Below are 18,104 nucleotides of genomic sequence, written 5' to 3' on the forward strand. Positions count from 1 at the left end.
GACCTTTCCTGCCTGAGCAGGGGGTTGGACTAGATGACCTCCAAGGTCCCTTCCAACTCTTTCTGTTATATCTTTATTACGGTCATAGATCAGCATATGTACTAGATTAACTAGTGGGGTCAGTCACATTGCAGTGAAAACCAAAAAGTACAAGCTGTTATTATTCTGTTAACAGGCCATTCCGAACAACCATAATTAATAATTTAATAATGCTAAATTAGGCAGCAGAGGAGAGCAATTTGCTTTTCCATTTCATGCCTATGTGGGTCGAATCAATTCTCTTGCTCTGTTCAAACTTGGCAGTTTCTCCCATGATGAAGAATGACAACACTCAAGCTATTTTCAGTGGGCACATAAGAAATGCATTGCAAAATCTCTTTAAAAGACTCTACACACTGTCCTGGGACACAATGCCCTCCATTAAACTGAGTGGAACAGACATGAATAGATTCAGGGCTATTTTTGTGAATCCAGTACATTTAAGAATACTCCGCCATTCCCAAAATTTTGAATAGTAAGTTGAGCGACCTTGGGTCTAACAAAGAGCAAATCCATCTGATATTTTTTTTTGCAGATAAAAGAAGAAAAATGACAGTGGAAGATGTCAGGAATTGGGCAAAAGGGATGTTTTTCTGCTAAATTAACCCTTACTACAAGTATACCAAAACGTATTATGCATTCAAGTGCTTCATGAAAAACATATTGGGGCTCCTCATAATTCTCAGTCACAGAAGCTCCTTAGGGGTCTTTATTCCTCTCTCAGTCCAGCCTACCTTGCAAGGCTGTTCGTACACCAGGACTGGGGAGACCTATATTCAAGTTCTCCCTGGCTGGCTTATGAATATATTATTATTATTATTATTATTATTATTATTATTATTGTTGTTGTTGTTGTTGTTGTTATTAATAATAATAATAATAATAATAAGAGGAAGAGGAAGAAGAAAAAGAAAAAGAAGAGGAAGAGGAAGAAGAAGAAGAAGAAGGAGGAGGAGGAGGAGGAGGAGAAGGAGAAGAAGAAGTTGGAAGGGACCTTGGAGGTCATCTAGTCCAACCCCCTGCTCAGGCAGGAAACCCTATACCAGGGGTAGGCCACCTTGGCTCTTTTATGACTCATGGACTTCAACTCCCAGAATTCCTGAGCCAGCATGGCTCAGCTTGGAAACTCTCCCTTTCCCCTCAGCATGGCTGGCTCAGGAATTCTGGGAGTTGTAGTCCACGAGTCCTAAAAGAGCCAATGTGGCCTACCCCTGCCCTATACCATTTCTTACAAATGGCTGTCCAGTCTCTTCTTAAAAACTTCCAGTGTTGGAGCATTCACCGCTTCTGGGGGCAGGTTGTTCCACTGGCTAATTGTTCTGACTGTCAGGAAGTTTCTCCTTCGTTCTAGGTTGCTTCTTTCTCTCCTTGGTTAGTTTCCTTGATTAGTTGTGAAGCCCCCTGGGTCACATAGCATCCTTCCTCAATCCAGCCTACCTTGCAGGGGTGTGGTTGGATTTAGATGGGAGGACCCTGATTTCAGTCACAAAAAGTCCTTTTGGGGACTCTAGGCCACACCTTCCCCTCAGTCCAGGGCTGTGGCTGGATTTCGAGTCCCCCCTCAGTGACAACCTCCTCCCCACGAGACCTAAGACCATCCCCCGCAGCTGAGCCTACCTCGCAGGGTTGCGGCTGGACTTCGAGTCCCCCCCTTCAATCACAACCCCGCCCCCCGGAAGGCTTAAGGCCTGGGGTCTTCAAACTGGGCCCTTTTGTGACTTGTGGACTTCAACTCCCAGAATTCCTCAGCCAGGCATGCCTGGCTGAGGGATTCTGGGAGTTGAAGTCCACAAGTCATAAAAGGGCCCAGTTTGAAGAAGACCTCGGACTTAAGACCAGCCCTCCTCGCCCCCCCCCCGCCCTGCCGAAGCCCCGCCTACTTAGCGGGACCGCCATTCTTGGCAGGCCAGGGCGCGCTCCGCCTCGTGGCTCCGCCTTCGCCCCGCCTCCTGGGCCTGGCCCCGCCCCGCGGCCTGTTTTCCGCCCTCCGCCGCCAAGATGGCTGCCGCGGCCGCTTCCTCGGCGGCCTCTCAGGCCTCCGGTTCTTCTTCCTCCGCCGGCGCCGCCCCGGCCGGCTCGAGCTCCTCGGGGGCCTCGGGCGGGGGCGGCGGCGGGGCCTCGGGGCTGACGGCGGCGCTAACCGGCACCTTGAACCGCAAGAAGAAGCCTTTCCTGGGCATGCCGGCCCCGCTGGGCTACGTGCCGGGTTTGGGCCGAGGGTGAGCCGCCGGGTTCGGGGCTGGAGGGCCTCCCTGAGCATGCGCAGAGGGCTCTCTCTTCCCCTCGGTTTGCATCCCAACCTCCCCTCCAGGTCGCATTCCCACGATCGGCTGAGCGTCGCGTGTTAGGCCAAGCCCGGCCTGGTTTGGGTCGTTTGCTGCTTCTCCCCCCCCCCCCTGGGCCGCTTTAAGATGGGGGGAGGGAGAGGGACTTCAACTCCCAGAATTCCCCTGCCAGTGCCTCAAGTGTGGGCATGCTGGGAGTTGAAGTCCCCGCAGCCTACCCCCCCCCCCCCAAATCTTAAAAGTTGCCCAGCTGGAGAAACACGCATTTAGGATAGCGAGATTTGTCCACAAACGCACGTGTGGACTGAAGTGAACCGTGTTGGGTGTTTTATCCGTGTGGATTGGGGCTGTGTAATAAGATCCAGGGAAGATCTCCAATGGCTGCATTTTGCACACTTTTGTGGACTTGGCTTGCTTGTTTTGATCTCTGGCTTGCTTTTTGTGGTGGTGCTTTGCGCGTGTGCGCTTGTTTAGTGGTCAAGGCTTTGGGCTATAATTTTATTTATTTTATTTATTATTGGGACACATATGCCGCCCTATCTCCCGAAGGACTCAGGGCAGCTAACAACAACAAAAATAAATAAATAAATAAATAAATAAATAAATAATTAAATAAATAAACCTTTATTGTCAAAGTAATAATAATAATAATAATGATAATAATAATAATGATAATAATTAATAATAATAATAATAATAATAATAATAATAATAATAATAATAATAATAATAATAATAATAATAATAATAATAATTTTATTTGTATACCGCCCTTCTCCCAAAGGACTTAGGGCGGTGAACAGGGCAAACATATAAAGATACAAAGATACAAAAGTTAAAAAAGAATTAAACGAAATGCCCAAGCTAAAACAATAAGTAAATATATTTAAAACAACAATAAAATCCCAACCCATCCCCCATCAGGCCAGGCCGGCTTGTTCGAACAAATAAGTCTTCAGATTGCGTCGCATCCGGAGCTCAACCGGCAACCGATTCCATAAATCCGGGGCACCCACAGAGAAGGACCTCCCCCTGGGGGCCACCAGACGACATTCTCTGACCGGTGGCACAACATGTGTACATTGAGATTAGCTGAGCCTCCCCTAATAATGTACAATAAGTACAGAAGTTAAAATAAAAATTAAAGGCCCCTGTAGAATAAATAAAAATTAAAATAAATTAATAAAATTAAAAACATAATTAAAATCCCTGTCAGTCCAGGTGAGCCAGGTGGAAAAGGAGTGTTTTGAGGCCGCGGCGAAAGGACTGGAGATCTGGGGCCATCCGAAGCTATCTAATAGCAAGAGAATAGAATAGAATGGAGCTGGAAGAGACCACGGAGGTCTTCTAGTCCAGCCCCCTGCTCAAGCAGGAGAACCTACACCGTCTCAGACAAGATGATTGCTCAGTCTCTTGAAAATCTCCAGTGATGGAGCGCTCACGATTTCTGGTGGTAAGCTGTTCCACTGGTTAATTGTCCTCACTGTCAGGAAGTTTCTCCTTAATTCCAGGTTGCTTCTCTCTTTGGTCAGTTTCCAACTGTTGTTTCTTGTCCTTCCCTTTGGTGCTCTGGTGAAGCAACGTGACCCCCCCTCTTCTTTGTGGCATCCCCTCAGATACTGGAACGCTGCTATCATGTCACCCCTATTTCTTCTTTTCTTTAGACTAGCCAAACCCAAGTCCCGCAGCCCTTCTTCGTATGTTTTGGTCTCCAGGCCTTGGATCATCTTAGTTGCTCTTCTCTGAACTTTTCCCAAAGTCTCAACATCTTTTTTGTGGTATGGTGACCAAAATTGGCTGCAGCATTCCCGGTGTGGTCTTATTAAGGTTCTATAAAGCGGTACTAATACTTTGTGTGATCTGTGTTCAGGTTCCATCTTGGCCATGAAAGCCAGCTGGGTAACCTTGAGGACCAGTCCCATCTCTCTCAGCCCAGCCCACCTCGCAGGGTTATTGTGGCAGGGAAAATACAGGTAGTCCTTGACTTACCAACAGCTCATTTAGTGACCATTCAAAGTTAGAACAACACTGCTAAGCTTGTAAGCCGCCCTGAGTCTTCGGAGAAGGGCGGGATATAAATGCAATTAAAATAAATAAATAAAATAAATAACACTGAAAAAAGTGACTTTTGATTGTTTTTCCACACTTGGAATATACCAAGTCACGTGGTCAATTTTTGGATGCTTGGCAACTGACTCATATTTATGACGGTTGCAGTGTCCTGGAGTCATGTGATCATCTTTTGTGACCTTACAAAGAAAGTCGGTGGAGAAGCCAGATTCACTTAACAACCATGCCACTAACTTAAAACCTACAGTGATTCACTTAACAATCGCAGCGACAAAGGGGGCAAAATTAACTTAAATGTTTCACTTAACAGAAATTTGGGGCTCAATTGTCATAAGTTGAGGACTACCTGTATTTCTAAAAAATAATCCAAGGCGAGATACAAACAAGTGTTTAGCTCATTCGTTATGTTGTAAACACAAAGTGTGCTTCTGGGCTGTTGTTGAAGATGCCCCACTGTCTGTATCCAAGAGCTTCTCCGTGTTTAGTGGCACAGCCACTAGTGGCTTCTTGGGTGAAGAACAGAAGGACCTGTGGCACCTGTTTTGGGGGGAGAACCCCCCCCCACCAATTTGTATTGTTAGTTTTTGCAGGAAGTTAGCTTTGGATTGCCATGAAAAGGGTTCTCTGTCTGAATGAAATGAAGCAGGCCCAGTGAATGTATTTTGTTGACAGCTGAGAAAGCGAGTTGTAGCTCATTGAGAAGGAAAAGTGGAGAAAGGCTGAGGTTTTGTTGAAAAAGGTGTAAAACGGACAGAGGCTTAGGGTGTGGTAAAAATTTAGATAGATAGATAGATAGATAGATAGATAGATAGATAGATAGATACTCTAGAAAGAATACAGAGAAGAGCAACAAAGATGATCAGGGGACTGGAGGCTAAAACATACAAGGAACGGTTGCTGGAATTGTTTAATGAAGAGAAAGACAAAGGGGGACATGATAGCAGTCTTCCAATATCTCAGGGGCTGCCCCAAAGAAGAGGGAGTCAAGCTATTCTCCAAAGCACCTGAAAGCAGGACAAGAAGCAACGGATGGAAACTAGTCAAGGAGAGAAGCAACCTGGAACTAAGGAGAAACTTCCTGACAGTGAGAACAATTAACCAGTGGAACAACCTGCCTCCAGAAGCTGTGAATGCTCCAGCACCGGAGGTTTTTAAGAAGGGACTGGACAGCCATTTGTCTGAAATGTTACAGGGTTTCCTGCCTGAGCAGGGGGTTGGACTAGATGACCTCCAAGGTCCCTTCCAACTTCTTCTTCTTCTTCTTCTTCTTCTTCTTCTTCTTCTTCTTCTTCTTCTTCTTCTTCTTCTTCTTCTTCTTATTATTATTATTATTATTATTATTATTATTATTATTATTATTATTATTATTATTGCCTTGGTGGAGCAGTGGGCTAATGCCTCCTTAAGTAACACCCGCTGCCTGCAATTAGTGCAGGTTCGCATCCCACCAGGCTCAAGGTTGACTCAGCCTTCCATCCTTCCGAGGTAGGTAAAATGAGGACCCAGATTGTTGGGGGCAATTAAGCTGACTTTGTAATAATGCCGCTTGGGGTTTGTGTGAAAGCCCTAATAAGGAGGCATATACATAGAATGAGGGCTACTGCTAAGCTTGTAAGCCGCCCTGAGTCTTCGGAGAAGGGCGGGATATAAATGGAATTAAAATAAAATAAATAAATAGATAATAATAATAATTCACTTAACAATTGCAGTGATTCGCCTAATAATAAAATTGGCCATGGTTTGCTTAACCCCCTTGATTAACAACAGAAATTGTGATCAAGGACTCCCTGTAAAGTAGCTTGAATGTAAGTCGACACTCTGCAAGAATGGCTAAACAATTCTTCTCCAGGTGGTTTTACACACACACACACACACACACACACACACCCTCTATGAAGGATTTTTGGCAACCACATGGACAAGATTGAACATGCCTTTTCCCTGAATTTCCCCCCCCCCCAAAATATTCCACTTAAACTTCACCAAAAGAAAGTGTGTGCTAACACTTTGTTGTTGTTGTTCTTGCTGATCTAGGAAAGAGGGCTCAAGTCTTAATTTTACAAACCTTTGTTGCTGGATAGCCCCAGAGGTGATGATGATCATTACAAATTTGGGTTTAGGAAGAATTTTAGATTAAAAAAAAATCCTTGTCCAGCCATATTTGAATCTTCTCTGAATCCGTTGTGTGTTTTTTCCCCCCTCTGTAGAGCTACTGGTTTTACCACCCGTTCCGATATTGGTCCCGCCCGGGATGCTAATGACCCTGTGGATGATCGTCATGCCCCTCCGGGGAAGAGAACTGTTGGGGATCAGATGAAAAAAAACCAGACAGCTGATGACGACGATGAAGATCTGAACGATACAAATTATGATGAGGTGATGTCATTTTGTCACACTGGTCAGTGCTGCTGATGAAGCGGAGTTATATTTGCAATATTGTTTAGTCGCCTCCCTGTCCTTCAGCGTCTCCCGGAGTTTGCCCAAATTCACGTTCATTGCGTTGGTGACACCATCTAACCATCTCATCCTCTGCCCTCCCCTTCTCCTTTTGCCTTCCATCTTTCCCAACATCGGCGTTTTTCCCCCCAAGGTGTCCTCATTAAATGGTGGCCAAAGTATTTGAGCTTCAGCATCTGTCCTTCCAAAGGACAGTCAGGATTGTTGTGGAATGCTATAGATTTTAACCTGTTCTTTTTTCTCCCTCTATGACTAACTCCTTAAACTAAACTGTCTGTATCCATCAATCCATCCGTCCGTCCATCCATCCATGTCTGTCTGTCTGTCTGTCTGTCTGTCTGTCTGTCTGTCTGTCTGTCTGTCTATCTATCTATCTATCTATCTATCTATCTATCTATCTATCTATCTATCTATCTATCTATCTATCTATCATCTTATCCATCCATCCACCTTAAGGCTAACCAGGCTATAAAACTGGATTTATTTCCAGTTTTACATTAAGAGGATAACATGAGCTGACGTGACCGTTTTGCCCTGTGCAGTTCAATGGATATGCTGGAAGCTTGTTCTCCAGTGGACCTTATGAAAAAGATGATGAAGAGGCAGATGCAATTTATGCTGCTTTGGATAAAAGGATGGATGAAAGAAGAAAAGAGAGAAGGTAGGGTGTTTTTTTGTGTTTTTTTTAAAGGATGAGAGATGTTGACCCTGTACTTTGATTTGAAACCTGCATATTCAAATGTCAGCTGCTAGTTTTGAGGTTTTGGTGTTTGTTTGATCTTGGGTGTCTTAAATATTTAAAAGATAACCGAGAAAATTATTGGATTGGCTGACATATTGGCCAATTTTATTTTCTAGGGAACAGCGTGAGAAAGAGGAGATTGAAAAGTACCGAATGGAACGACCCAAAATTCAGCAGCAGTTCTCAGATCTGAAAGTAAGGACACAGCAATATGTATTTGATTATGAACACACACACACACATCATATGATATATGATATCATATATCATATATATTATTTATTTATTAGTTTCGATTTATATACCGCCCTTTTCCCGAGGGACTCAGGGCGGTGTACAGGGCAAATTAAAACAGTGCAATGTACAAATTAAAATAAAATTAAATTAATAGCCCCAAAACAGTTTAAAATTTAAAATTTAAAACCATTAAAACCCCTCAGTCCAGGCTGGCTAAGTCAAATAGCCAAGTTTTTAGGTCCCGGCGAAACGAGCGAAGGTCGGGGGCGATCCGGAGTTCCACAGGCAGCTGATTCCATAGGGCAGGTGCGCCCACTGAGAACGCCCTCCCCCTGGGGATCGCCCGACGGCACTCCCTGACCGGTGCGACCCTGAGGAGGCCCTCCCTGTGGGAGCGCACAGGACGCTATATATACATATACATACCAACATGGCAATGTTAATATCTCTTGAGTCTTTCTCTTTTATTTTTAATATCGATCAGTCTATTTCTGCACAGTCGAATATTTTCTTAAATATTTCTTTGGTTGGCAAGTTTTCAATATTGGCCAAATACAATTCTCGCTGCAGTTAATACTTGTAAAATTTAAGTATATACAGTCTTTCTCACAGTTTCTTCCTATTACGCCTAACAGAAACAGTTCTGGCTTGAAATCTACATGCTTTTTAGTCATTTTTCCCCCAACCGAAATGATTTTGACCAAAATCTTAGCTTTAGGGCATGTCCACCGGGCACTAAGAATCTCCACGCTAAAAGTCGAAGACGGGGAAATGGAGGAAGGGGGTCATTTGAATGCCGTGTAAGCAATTTCAATGACAGGTTGTGAATGTCGCTTTGGCAGAGAAAATTGGCTGAAGTTACAGAAGAAGAATGGCTAAGTATTCCTGAGGTTGGCGATGCCAGGAACAAGCGCCAGAGGAATCCGCGTTACGAAAAACTGACACCTGTTCCGGACAGTTTCTTTGCGAAGCACTTGCAGTCGGGAGAGAATCACACATCGGTGGACCCCCGGCAGACGGTGAGAATCTGCTGGGATTTCTTGGTTTCAACAGGTTTTCTGAAAGGATGGCTTGGTGAGAGACTTCCAATAGGACTGCCTATTTCATAGGCAAAAGAAGAGGGAATCTCGTCTTGTCTCGTGTCCAAAGTTCAGGAACTAGAAAGGGGGGAAATTATTAATTTAAATTTTAAAAGATTTTTTTTTTACGATCCTGTAATCCCTTTTATCGGGATGGAGTCGGGGTGACTGAATGGAGCTGAGCGTTTACTGGCCGGCTGCCCTTCCTGGCACCTATGCGGAGTTTGCAGCAAATATTTACTTTTTTGCACCCCGATAGAGAAACACCTGTCGCTGCCTGGGATTGAACTCTTAGCCTCCCACCTCTCAGCCTTCACCGCTAGGCCACCACGCCACTCTAAATTTTAAAAGAGTAAAAACTTTAATAACAACATAGATTTACATAGCTCTAGCCCAGTGCCGGGCCACGTTGATAATTCCAGCCAGCAAGTCATTCTGTGTGCATTTTGGTCCTGGGGGCATTGTAAAAGACAGATGGTTGTTTGAATCGGGCCACATTGGCAGTAAATATCCTTGTCCTCAGGGAGAGACCCCTGTTTTAACATGTGGTCTAGCCTAACCAGTGTGCAATCTATTTAAACATCTGCATCCAGTTTTGGTCACCACGATGTAAAAAAAGATGTTGAGAATCTGGAAAGAGTACAGAGAAGAGCAACAAAGATGATTAGGGGACTGGAGGTTAAAACATATAAGGAATGGTTGCAGGAATTGGGAATGTCTAGTCCAATGAAGAAAAGGATGAGGGGGGACATGATAGCAGTCTTCCAGTATCTCAGGGGCTGCCCCAAAGAAGAGGGAGTCAAGCTGGTCTCCAAAGCACCCAAAGGCAGGACAAGAAGCAACGGATGGAAACTAACCAAGAAGAAAAGCAACCTAGAACTGAGGAGAATTTTCCTAATAGTAAGAATAATTAACCAGCACAACAACCTGCCTCCAGAAGCTGTGAATGCTCCAACACGAGTTTTTAAGAAGAGACTGGACAGCCGTTTGTCCGAAATGGGATAGGGTTTGCCACCTGAACAGTGGGGTCAGACTAGAAGACCTCCAAGGTCCCTTCCAACTTTATTATTATTATTAACAACCTGCCTTCAGAAGCTGGAAGTTTTTTTTTATTATTATTATTAAAGAGTTTTACAAAAACAAAATTTTACAATATATCCCCGAATATATCCCCGAATTCCTCCCTCCCACCCCAAACCCACCCACTGGAAGTTTTTAAGAAGAGCCTGTTCAGCCGTTTGTCTGAAATGGGATAGGGTTTCCCGCCTGAGCAGGGGTCAGACTAGAAGACCTCCAAGGTCCCTTCCAACTTTATTATCATTATTAACAACCTGCCTTCAGAAGCTGGAAGTTTTTAAGAAGAGCCTGTTCAGCCATTTGTCTGAAATGGGATAGGGTCTCACGCCTGAGCAGGGGGTTGGACTGGATGACCTCCAAGATCCCTTCCAACTACTACTTCTTCTTCTTCTTCTTCTTCTTCTTCTTCTTCTTCTTCTTCTTCTTCTTCTTCTTCTTCTTCTTCTTCTTCTTCTTCTTCTTCTTCTTCTCCTCCTCCTCCTCCTCCTCCTCCTTCTCCTTCTCCTTCTCCTTCTCCTTATTATTATTTCCAGATCTCCACTCCTCCTCCGAACCTCCAGGCAACTCCTGGAGAGAACCAAAAATAATAGAAAGATGGGCTGAATTTTCGATGAAGGTTTAATAAAGGACAAGCTCATTCCTGCCAATCTTCACTGCACTGAGAAGAACTGAATGGGACCTCTTGAATTATGCTTTTCCTCTGGCACAAATAAATGGCTGTTTGTTACCTCACTGGTCTCCTGCACTGGGATCTTTGCAATACATAAACCTTTTCTTGGTTGCCTAAACAGAGGCATAGTATCAACAGCACGTGAAGTATTAGCACCACCGCTTTATAAAACTTAATAAGACCACACCTGGAACACTGCGTCCAGCTTTGGTCACCACATTACAGAAGAGATGTTGAGACTTTGGGAAAAAGCGCAGAGAAGAGCAACTAAGCTGATTAAAGGCCTGGAGATTAAAACATACGAAGAACGGCTGCAGGAATGGGGTATGGCCAATTTAGAGGGAAAAAAAGAAAGACTAGGAGTGACATGACAGCAGTCTTCCAGTATTTGAGGGGCTGGCAAAAAGGAGAGGGTGGGGGGGTGTCAACTTATTTTCCAAAGCACCGTAAGGCCACACAAGAAACAATGGATAGAAGCTAATCAAGGTGAGAATTAAGGAGAAACTTCCTCATAGTGGGAACAGTCCACCAGTGGAACAGCTTGCCACCAGAAGTTGCGGGCGCTCCATCACTGGAGGCTTTCAAGAAGAAATTGGACGGCTACTTGTCTGAAATTGCCTAGGGCAGTGATGGAGAACCTTCTAGAGACCGTGTGCCCAAACTGCACCCAAAACCCACTTATGTATGGTCGGGTGCCAGGTGGGCGTGGCCCATTGGGTGGGCGCGGTCGTAACGCAGAGGGTTTTTTTCCTGCGAGAAGTTGAAATTGATTGAAACTTTTTTTTTTTTTTTTGCACACGGCAGCGGAGGCCCAAAGCGAAAAGGTTTTATAAAACCCAGCTGAAGGCCTACTGGGCCTGGAGCGACGGTGCGCGTGCCCACAGAGAGGGTTCTGCGTGCCACCTGTGGCACGTGTGCCATAGGTTCGCCACCACGGGTATAGGGGTCTCCTGTCTGATCAAGGGGTTGAACTAGAAGACCTTGCAAGATCCCTTCCGGTTCTATTTTGATCGATCGATTGATTCAGCACTGCAACTGTTTCTTTTTATTGATGGAATTTGAAATTCCTTAATGCGCTCTCTCTCTCTCTCTCTCTCTCTCTCCCTCTCCCTCTCACCTCCACCCCCACCCCTGGTTTATCTTATAGCAATTTGGCGGTCTGAATACCCCCTACCCAGGGGGCTTAAACACGCCTTACCCAGGTGGAATGACCCCAGGGCTGATGACTCCTGGCACAGGGGAGCTAGATATGAGGAAGATTGGACAAGCTAGAAACACCTTGATGGATATGCGTCTCAGCCAGGTAAGGATACCTGCCGGGGGGGGGGATGGGGGTGGGCGTGAGAAATACAACTTACGAACAGTCCCTAAGTGATCGTTCAAAGTTACGACGAACCCTGAAAAGGCTACTCGGGACCTGAATTTGAAGTTCCTTCAGCCAACCCCATCCCCCCTCTTCTCCCCGCAGTGGGGGCACTTGGCAACCAGCCCACATTTGTGATGTCTGCAGCGTGCTGTGGACCCGTAACTGTGATTTGCAGCATTTTTGTATGGTTTTAAACGTCTGGTTTTCTGCCAACCCCCCCTCCCAGAGCACAGCGGGTTGCTTTTACGACCGAGGCCTTTGCTTTATGACCCACTGTGAAAAAGGTCATAAAATCAGGTGTGGTCCTGTAGCCACCTTCTCAATGACTGTCAGGACTTGAACAGCTGTAACTGAGGGCTCAATTACCGTCATAACTCAAGGACTACCTCTAGCGGTGTTGCTTATCAGAGTGAATAAACATCAGGGTGCTACATTACAGCTTCTAAATTATTTTATTTTTCCCACCGGGTTACGGTACTTGGAATAAATTTTCCTAATTTTAAAGGCCTTCCCTTTCCCTTATCTCAAGGGTCTCCCAAGCTTAGCAACTCTGAAGACTGTGGACTCCCAGTCCCAGAGGAATTCTGGGATTTGAAGTCCACAAGCCTTAAAAGTCGCCAAGTTTGGAGACCCCTTGCCTTATGTGATCGTTGTGAGCCTCCCAGAGCTGTGGAGAATCGGGCAGCGCGCCCATTAAATAAGTGAAGACACGGTGACGACGTTTTCGAAAGAGAATGATATTTGGGAAGGATTACTTAGTTACGGGCATAACCCTCTTCCCTTTTCAGTGCTTTTATGGGAAAATGTATGTAGCCATTAGCTTTTTTTTTTTACACCGGTTTGTAAACCAGGCTTTGCTTAACCCTCAGGTCTCCGACTCGGTGAGCGGCCAAACAGTGGTGGATCCCAAAGGATACCTCACGGATTTAAATTCCATGATCCCCACCCACGGTGGAGACATCAAGTAAGACCCCCGGGTGTGACCCTGGTGCTCGTAGTTGTGTAATAACTGCCGAAAGAACGGAAATTTCTGAAAGTTGAAAGAGCTGCATGAATGTAGAAGCTGCATCCTGTCCCTGAGGCTACATTTGCCAGTGTCTTCTCCGTCCCTGCCCCTGGTCTGGTTTTAGTGGAAGACGGATATGATCATGTTGTCCAAGACATGGGGGTTCCATGTGGATGTACAACACTTTGGGTCTGAAAGTCAGAAAAGTGGTTTGGAGTGAATGTGGCGTCCTTGGTGCTGTTCTGAGCTGAGTTGTTTTCTTGCCGGTGTTTTATTACCCAACTAGGTAACGTCATTAGCACTGATGATGCCAACCTAGTTGGGTAGTGAAACTTCTGCAAGAAAAGGTCGGAGAGCACCAAGGACCCCGCAGTCCCCTTCTTCCTCTTCCTCCTCTCCGCAAACCCCACTCCCTTCTAGCACTGATGATGTTTCGTAGTTGGGTCACGAAATGTCTGCAAGAAAACAACCCAGCTCAGAGAGTGCCAAGGACCCCACAGTCTTCCTCCTCCTCCTCCTCCTCCTCTTCTCCAGAAACCTCACTCCCTTCTCACAGCGATGGTGTTCCCTATTGGGTCATGAAATGTCTGCAAGAAAACAACCCAGCTCAGAGACTGCCAAGGACCCCACAGTCTTCCTCCTCCTCCTCCTCCTCCTCCTCCTCCTCCTCCTCCAAAAACCTCACTCCCTTCTCGCACTGATGATGTTCCCTATTAGGTAATGAAATGTCTGCAAGAAAACACCCAAGCTCAGAGAGCAGCAAGGACCCCACAGTCCTCCTCCTCCTGCTCCCCCCACTCCACTCCACAAACCTCACTCCCTTCTCGCACTGATGATGTTACCTAGTTAGGTGATGCAACATCCACAAGAAAACAACCCAGCTCCGAGAGCACTGCGTGCCCCACCTTTAAATCCTGACCCTTCTCGTTTCGACGTGGCGCGTGAAGAGAAGTCACAGGGGAATTCTTAATTCTCTTTGAGTCCCTGCAACTGATACCAACAGAGCTGGCGCTGCAGGGAAGGAAGCTTTATTCCCCCTCCGTCTTTCCCTCTCTCCCTAGTGACATCAAGAAAGCACGCTTGCTTCTTAAATCCGTGCGAGAGACGAACCCTCACCACCCGCCAGCCTGGATCGCTTCGGCGCGCTTGGAAGAGGTGACAGGGAAACTGCAGGTGGCTCGAAACCTCATCATGAAAGGGACCGAAATGTGCCCTAAGGTGAGGGCTGTCGTTTTTGTTCACCTGCTCAGCTGTTGTTTCCTTTGCAGAAGCTTAGTTTCCTGGATCCTTAAGACACGGGTAGTCCTCGATTTAGGACAATTCATTGAGCGACCATGCATTGTTAACAGCGGCAGTGAAAAAAAAGTGACTTTTGACCACTTTTCACACTTGCGGCCACTGCAGCGTCCCCATGGCCACGGGGTCAAAATTCGGACGCTTGGCAGCTGGTTCGTGTTTATGACGGGGGCTGCGTCCCAGGGTCACGTGATCCCCTTTGGCGACCTTCTGACGAGCAGAGTCGACGGGGAAGCCAGACCCACTTAACGATCGTGTTCCTGACTGAACAGCTGAATAACAGGATCCTAGAGTAAAAAGAGTTGGAAGGGGCCTGGGAGGTCTTCTAGTCCAACCCTCTGCTCTGCCGCGATTCACTTAACAAGCGTGGCAAGGAAGGCTGTAAAATGGGTCAGCCCTCGTTAACACCTGCCTTGCTTAACAATGGAAATACTGGGCTTAATTGTCATAAATCAACCACGCTACCTGTATTGTTATTTCTCCTGTTCCTCCCACACCCTCCCTGTAGGACGTGAATCCCTTTAGGGGTCCCCAACCTGTGGGCCGCAGGACAGTAGTGGGCCCTGGTCACCGGGGCACGGGACAGGCTGACCAGTGCATGCATGTGTCTGTGCACATACCCCGTGTTGCGGTAGCGCTGTGCCTGTGGCGCGGGAAAACGGGTCACTGCCATGCAGCGCAAAAACGGAATGCTGCCGTACCCCGGGGCGTGAAAATGGGCCACCGCCGCACCTTGGGACGTGAAAATGGGACACTGCCATGCCACAGGGTGCGAAAACAGGATGCCGCCGCAGGGCGCAAAAAATGGGCCACCATCGCACCTTGGGGAAAAACAGGCTGCCGCCACTGCGCTCTAGACACAGAATCGGATGGTGCTATGTCACGCAAGAATGGGGCAGGGCTAGCGAGTATTGCGCCAGCGCTAGCCCTGCCCTGTTTGCATCCCATGCGTGCTCACGGCCCCCCTACACACAAGCACATGCGCACGGACATGTAAAATGCTTCCCCCTCCCTTTCCCTCCAGTCCGCCAACCGAGAAAGCTTGGTGACCTCTGCCTTAACAGATAAGCCGCTGACCTCCTTTATTGGCTGCGTTTCTCCAGAGCGAAGATGTTTGGCTGGAGGCTGCCCGCTTGCAGCCCGGAGACACCGCCAAGGCTGTGGTGGCCCAGGCAGTCCGTCACCTTCCCCAGTCGGTCCGGATTTATATCAGAGCCGCCGAGCTGGAGACGGATATTCGAGCCAAGAAGAGAGTCCTTCGGAAAGGTGAGACGGGTCCACAGAGGGAAACCTCCGTTGGTTTGAAACGGAGAATTGGTGGGAGACTAGGTGCTTTAAAGGCCTCAAAACTGGTGGGTTGTGCCCCAGTTACGCCCTTTCCTGGACCAACAATCTCTACTCATAGTCACTCATGCTTTAGTCAACTCCCGTCTTGACTGTTCCAACGTGCTGTAGAAGGGGCGGCCCTTGAAGAGCATCTGGAAGCTCTAGTTGGTGCAAAATGCAGCGGCCCGTGTCGTTTTTCTGCAGACCCCTGGTGTGCACATGGGTCACCTCTCCTGCGGGAGCTGCATTGGTTGCCGATTTGCTTCTGGGTGCAATTCCAGGTGCTGTTTGTCAGCTTGAGAGCCCTTCATGGCTTGGGACCAGGTTATCTGAGGGACCGTCTCAGAGGGACCGATTCACCAGAGCGGGGAGACAAGGAATGTCGTGGGTCCCGTGCCCTGTGGGGGTACATCTGGGCATGACCCAGAAGAAAGGCCTTCTCCGTGGTGGCTCCCTCCCTCTGGAACATCATCCCTCCGGAAATTAGACCGGCCCCCACTCTGACACTCTTTCGGAAGGCCCCAAAATCGTGGTTTTGCCAGCAGGCCTGGGGAACCCAGAGCAGGACGGAGGCAAAGCCCCAGTAACACGGCGGCTGCAGCTGACTCTCCCGCCGAAGACTTCTTGCGGCTGCCGGCCACTTCCGGAAGCCCCGATCAGCTGAGGTCACGCTCACCGTTCCCGGGCCCTCAGCAGAGCCCAGCAGCATCTCAGCTCCAGCTGACTCTTTCCCCGGGCCTCTCGGGTGCTGCTCCCCTTTCAGCTTACTCCCCCGCTACATTGTAAGTTGCCCCTTCAGCTTACTCCTCCGCTACATTGTAAGGACCCACCTCAGCTAACCGCCCAAGAAAGCAGAACCCTTGAAACAGGCATTGTCTCAAAAGGAACTTTTTTACGAGGGGTTAGCAACAGCGAGGAGGCCGAGGCCAGATCTGGGGGAAATCCCGCCGCAACGGGGTATAATTAAACTAGCAATCTTCCTCCTCCCACCAAGGTCGTAGTATCCCTTGGAAATCCAGCCGGTCCACAGGTGGCAAGATGTTTCGGTCACTGGCACAGTTGGCGTGCCTCTCAAGGTCTTCTCCGGTTTCATTTCTCCGTAGCCGTCTCCCTGATAAAGGGAGAGACATTCCTTTCTCTAGGGCCGGAGTAGGCAACCGTGCCTCTTTTATGACTTGCGGACTTCAACTCCCAGAATTCCTGAGCTAGCCATGCTGAGGGGAAAGAGAGAGGTTTCCAAGCTGAGCCATGCTGGCTCAGGAATTCTGGGAGTTGAAGTCCACGAGTCATGAGGGGGCCATAGTTCCCCCATGCTGGCTCAGGAATTCTGGGAGTTGAAGTCCGCGAGTCATGAAGGGGCCATAGTTCCCCCATGCTGGCTCAGGAATTCTGGGAGTTGAAGTCCATCAGTCACGAAGGGGCCATAGTTTCCCCCATGCTGTTTCAGGAATTCTGGGAGTTGAAGTCCATGAGTCACGAAGGGGCCAAAGTTCCCCCGTGCTGGCTCAGGAATTCTGGGAGTTGAAGTCCACCAGTCGTGAAGGGGCCATAGTTCCCCCATGCTGGCTCAGGAATCCTGGGAGTTGAAGTCCACCAGTCATGAGGGGGCCATAGTTCCCCCATGCTGGCTCAGGAATTCTGGGAGTTGAAGTCCATCAGTCACGAAGGGGCCATAGTTTCCCCCATGCTGTTTCAGGAATTCTGGGAGTTGAAGTCCACGAGTCACGAAGGGGCCAAAGTTCCCCCGTGCTGGCTCAGGAATTCTGGGAGTTGAAGTCCACCAGTCACGAAGGGGCCGTAGTTCCCCCATGCTGGCTCAGGAATTCTGGGAGTTGAAGTCCACCAGTCACGAAGGGGCCAAAGTTCCCCCATGCTGGCTCAGGAATTCTGGGAGTTGAAGTCCACCAGTTACGAAGGGGCCAAAGTTCCCCCATGCTGGCTCAGGAATTCTGGGAGTTGAAGTCCACCAGTTACGAAGGGGCCATAGTTCCCCCATGCTGGCTCAGGAATTCTGGGAGTTGAAGTCCACCAGTCACGAAGGGGCCAAAGTTCCCCCGTGCTGGCTCAGGAATTCTGGGAGTTGAAGTCCACCAGTTACGAAGGGGCCATAGTTCCCCCATGCTGGCTCAGGAATTCTGGGAGTTGAAGTCCGCGAGTCATAAAAGAGACAGGGTTGCCTACCCCTGCTCTAGGGGACAGAGGCGGGAGAGGAAAAGTAGGAAGCGAAAGTTATCCCAAGCGAAATCATATTTCCCTCACACACACACACACACATACTCCCAGCAGAATGGCAGGCCCCAAAGAAGAGCACATATGAAGGGAAAACAATAAGGATTTGGGGACCTGACATGCATACTCAATCGCCTCCTCCTCCTAGTCTGCCTGAGGGCCAGATCTAAACACATCACAGGCCAGATCTGGCCCGCGGGCCTTGAGTTTGACACGTCTGTTCTT

At 47.9% G+C, this 18,104-nt stretch overlaps 1 protein-coding gene across 1 annotated transcript in view; it reads left to right on the forward strand.

Moving 5' to 3' along the window:
• The first annotated feature begins 2,033 nt into the window (after window positions 1-2,033).
• PRPF6 (pre-mRNA processing factor 6) overlaps window positions 2,034-18,104 on the forward strand; it is a 44,265-nt gene continuing 28,194 nt past the window's right edge. The window contains exons 1-9 of the mRNA XM_081323738.1: window positions 2,034-2,258; window positions 6,602-6,770; window positions 7,394-7,512; window positions 7,710-7,788; window positions 8,673-8,849; window positions 11,804-11,959; window positions 12,892-12,986; window positions 14,090-14,246; window positions 15,428-15,590. Coding sequence (XP_081179864.1) covers window positions 2,038-2,258; window positions 6,602-6,770; window positions 7,394-7,512; window positions 7,710-7,788; window positions 8,673-8,849; window positions 11,804-11,959; window positions 12,892-12,986; window positions 14,090-14,246; window positions 15,428-15,590 — 1,336 coding nt within the window. The 5' untranslated portion in view covers window positions 2,034-2,037. The remainder of the gene's footprint in view (window positions 2,259-6,601; window positions 6,771-7,393; window positions 7,513-7,709; window positions 7,789-8,672; window positions 8,850-11,803; window positions 11,960-12,891; window positions 12,987-14,089; window positions 14,247-15,427; window positions 15,591-18,104) is intronic.

This window comes from Vipera berus, assembly GCF_964194415.1.
Source record: "Vipera berus genome assembly, chromosome: 3".
Taxonomy (NCBI): domain Eukaryota; kingdom Metazoa; phylum Chordata; class Lepidosauria; order Squamata; family Viperidae; genus Vipera; species Vipera berus.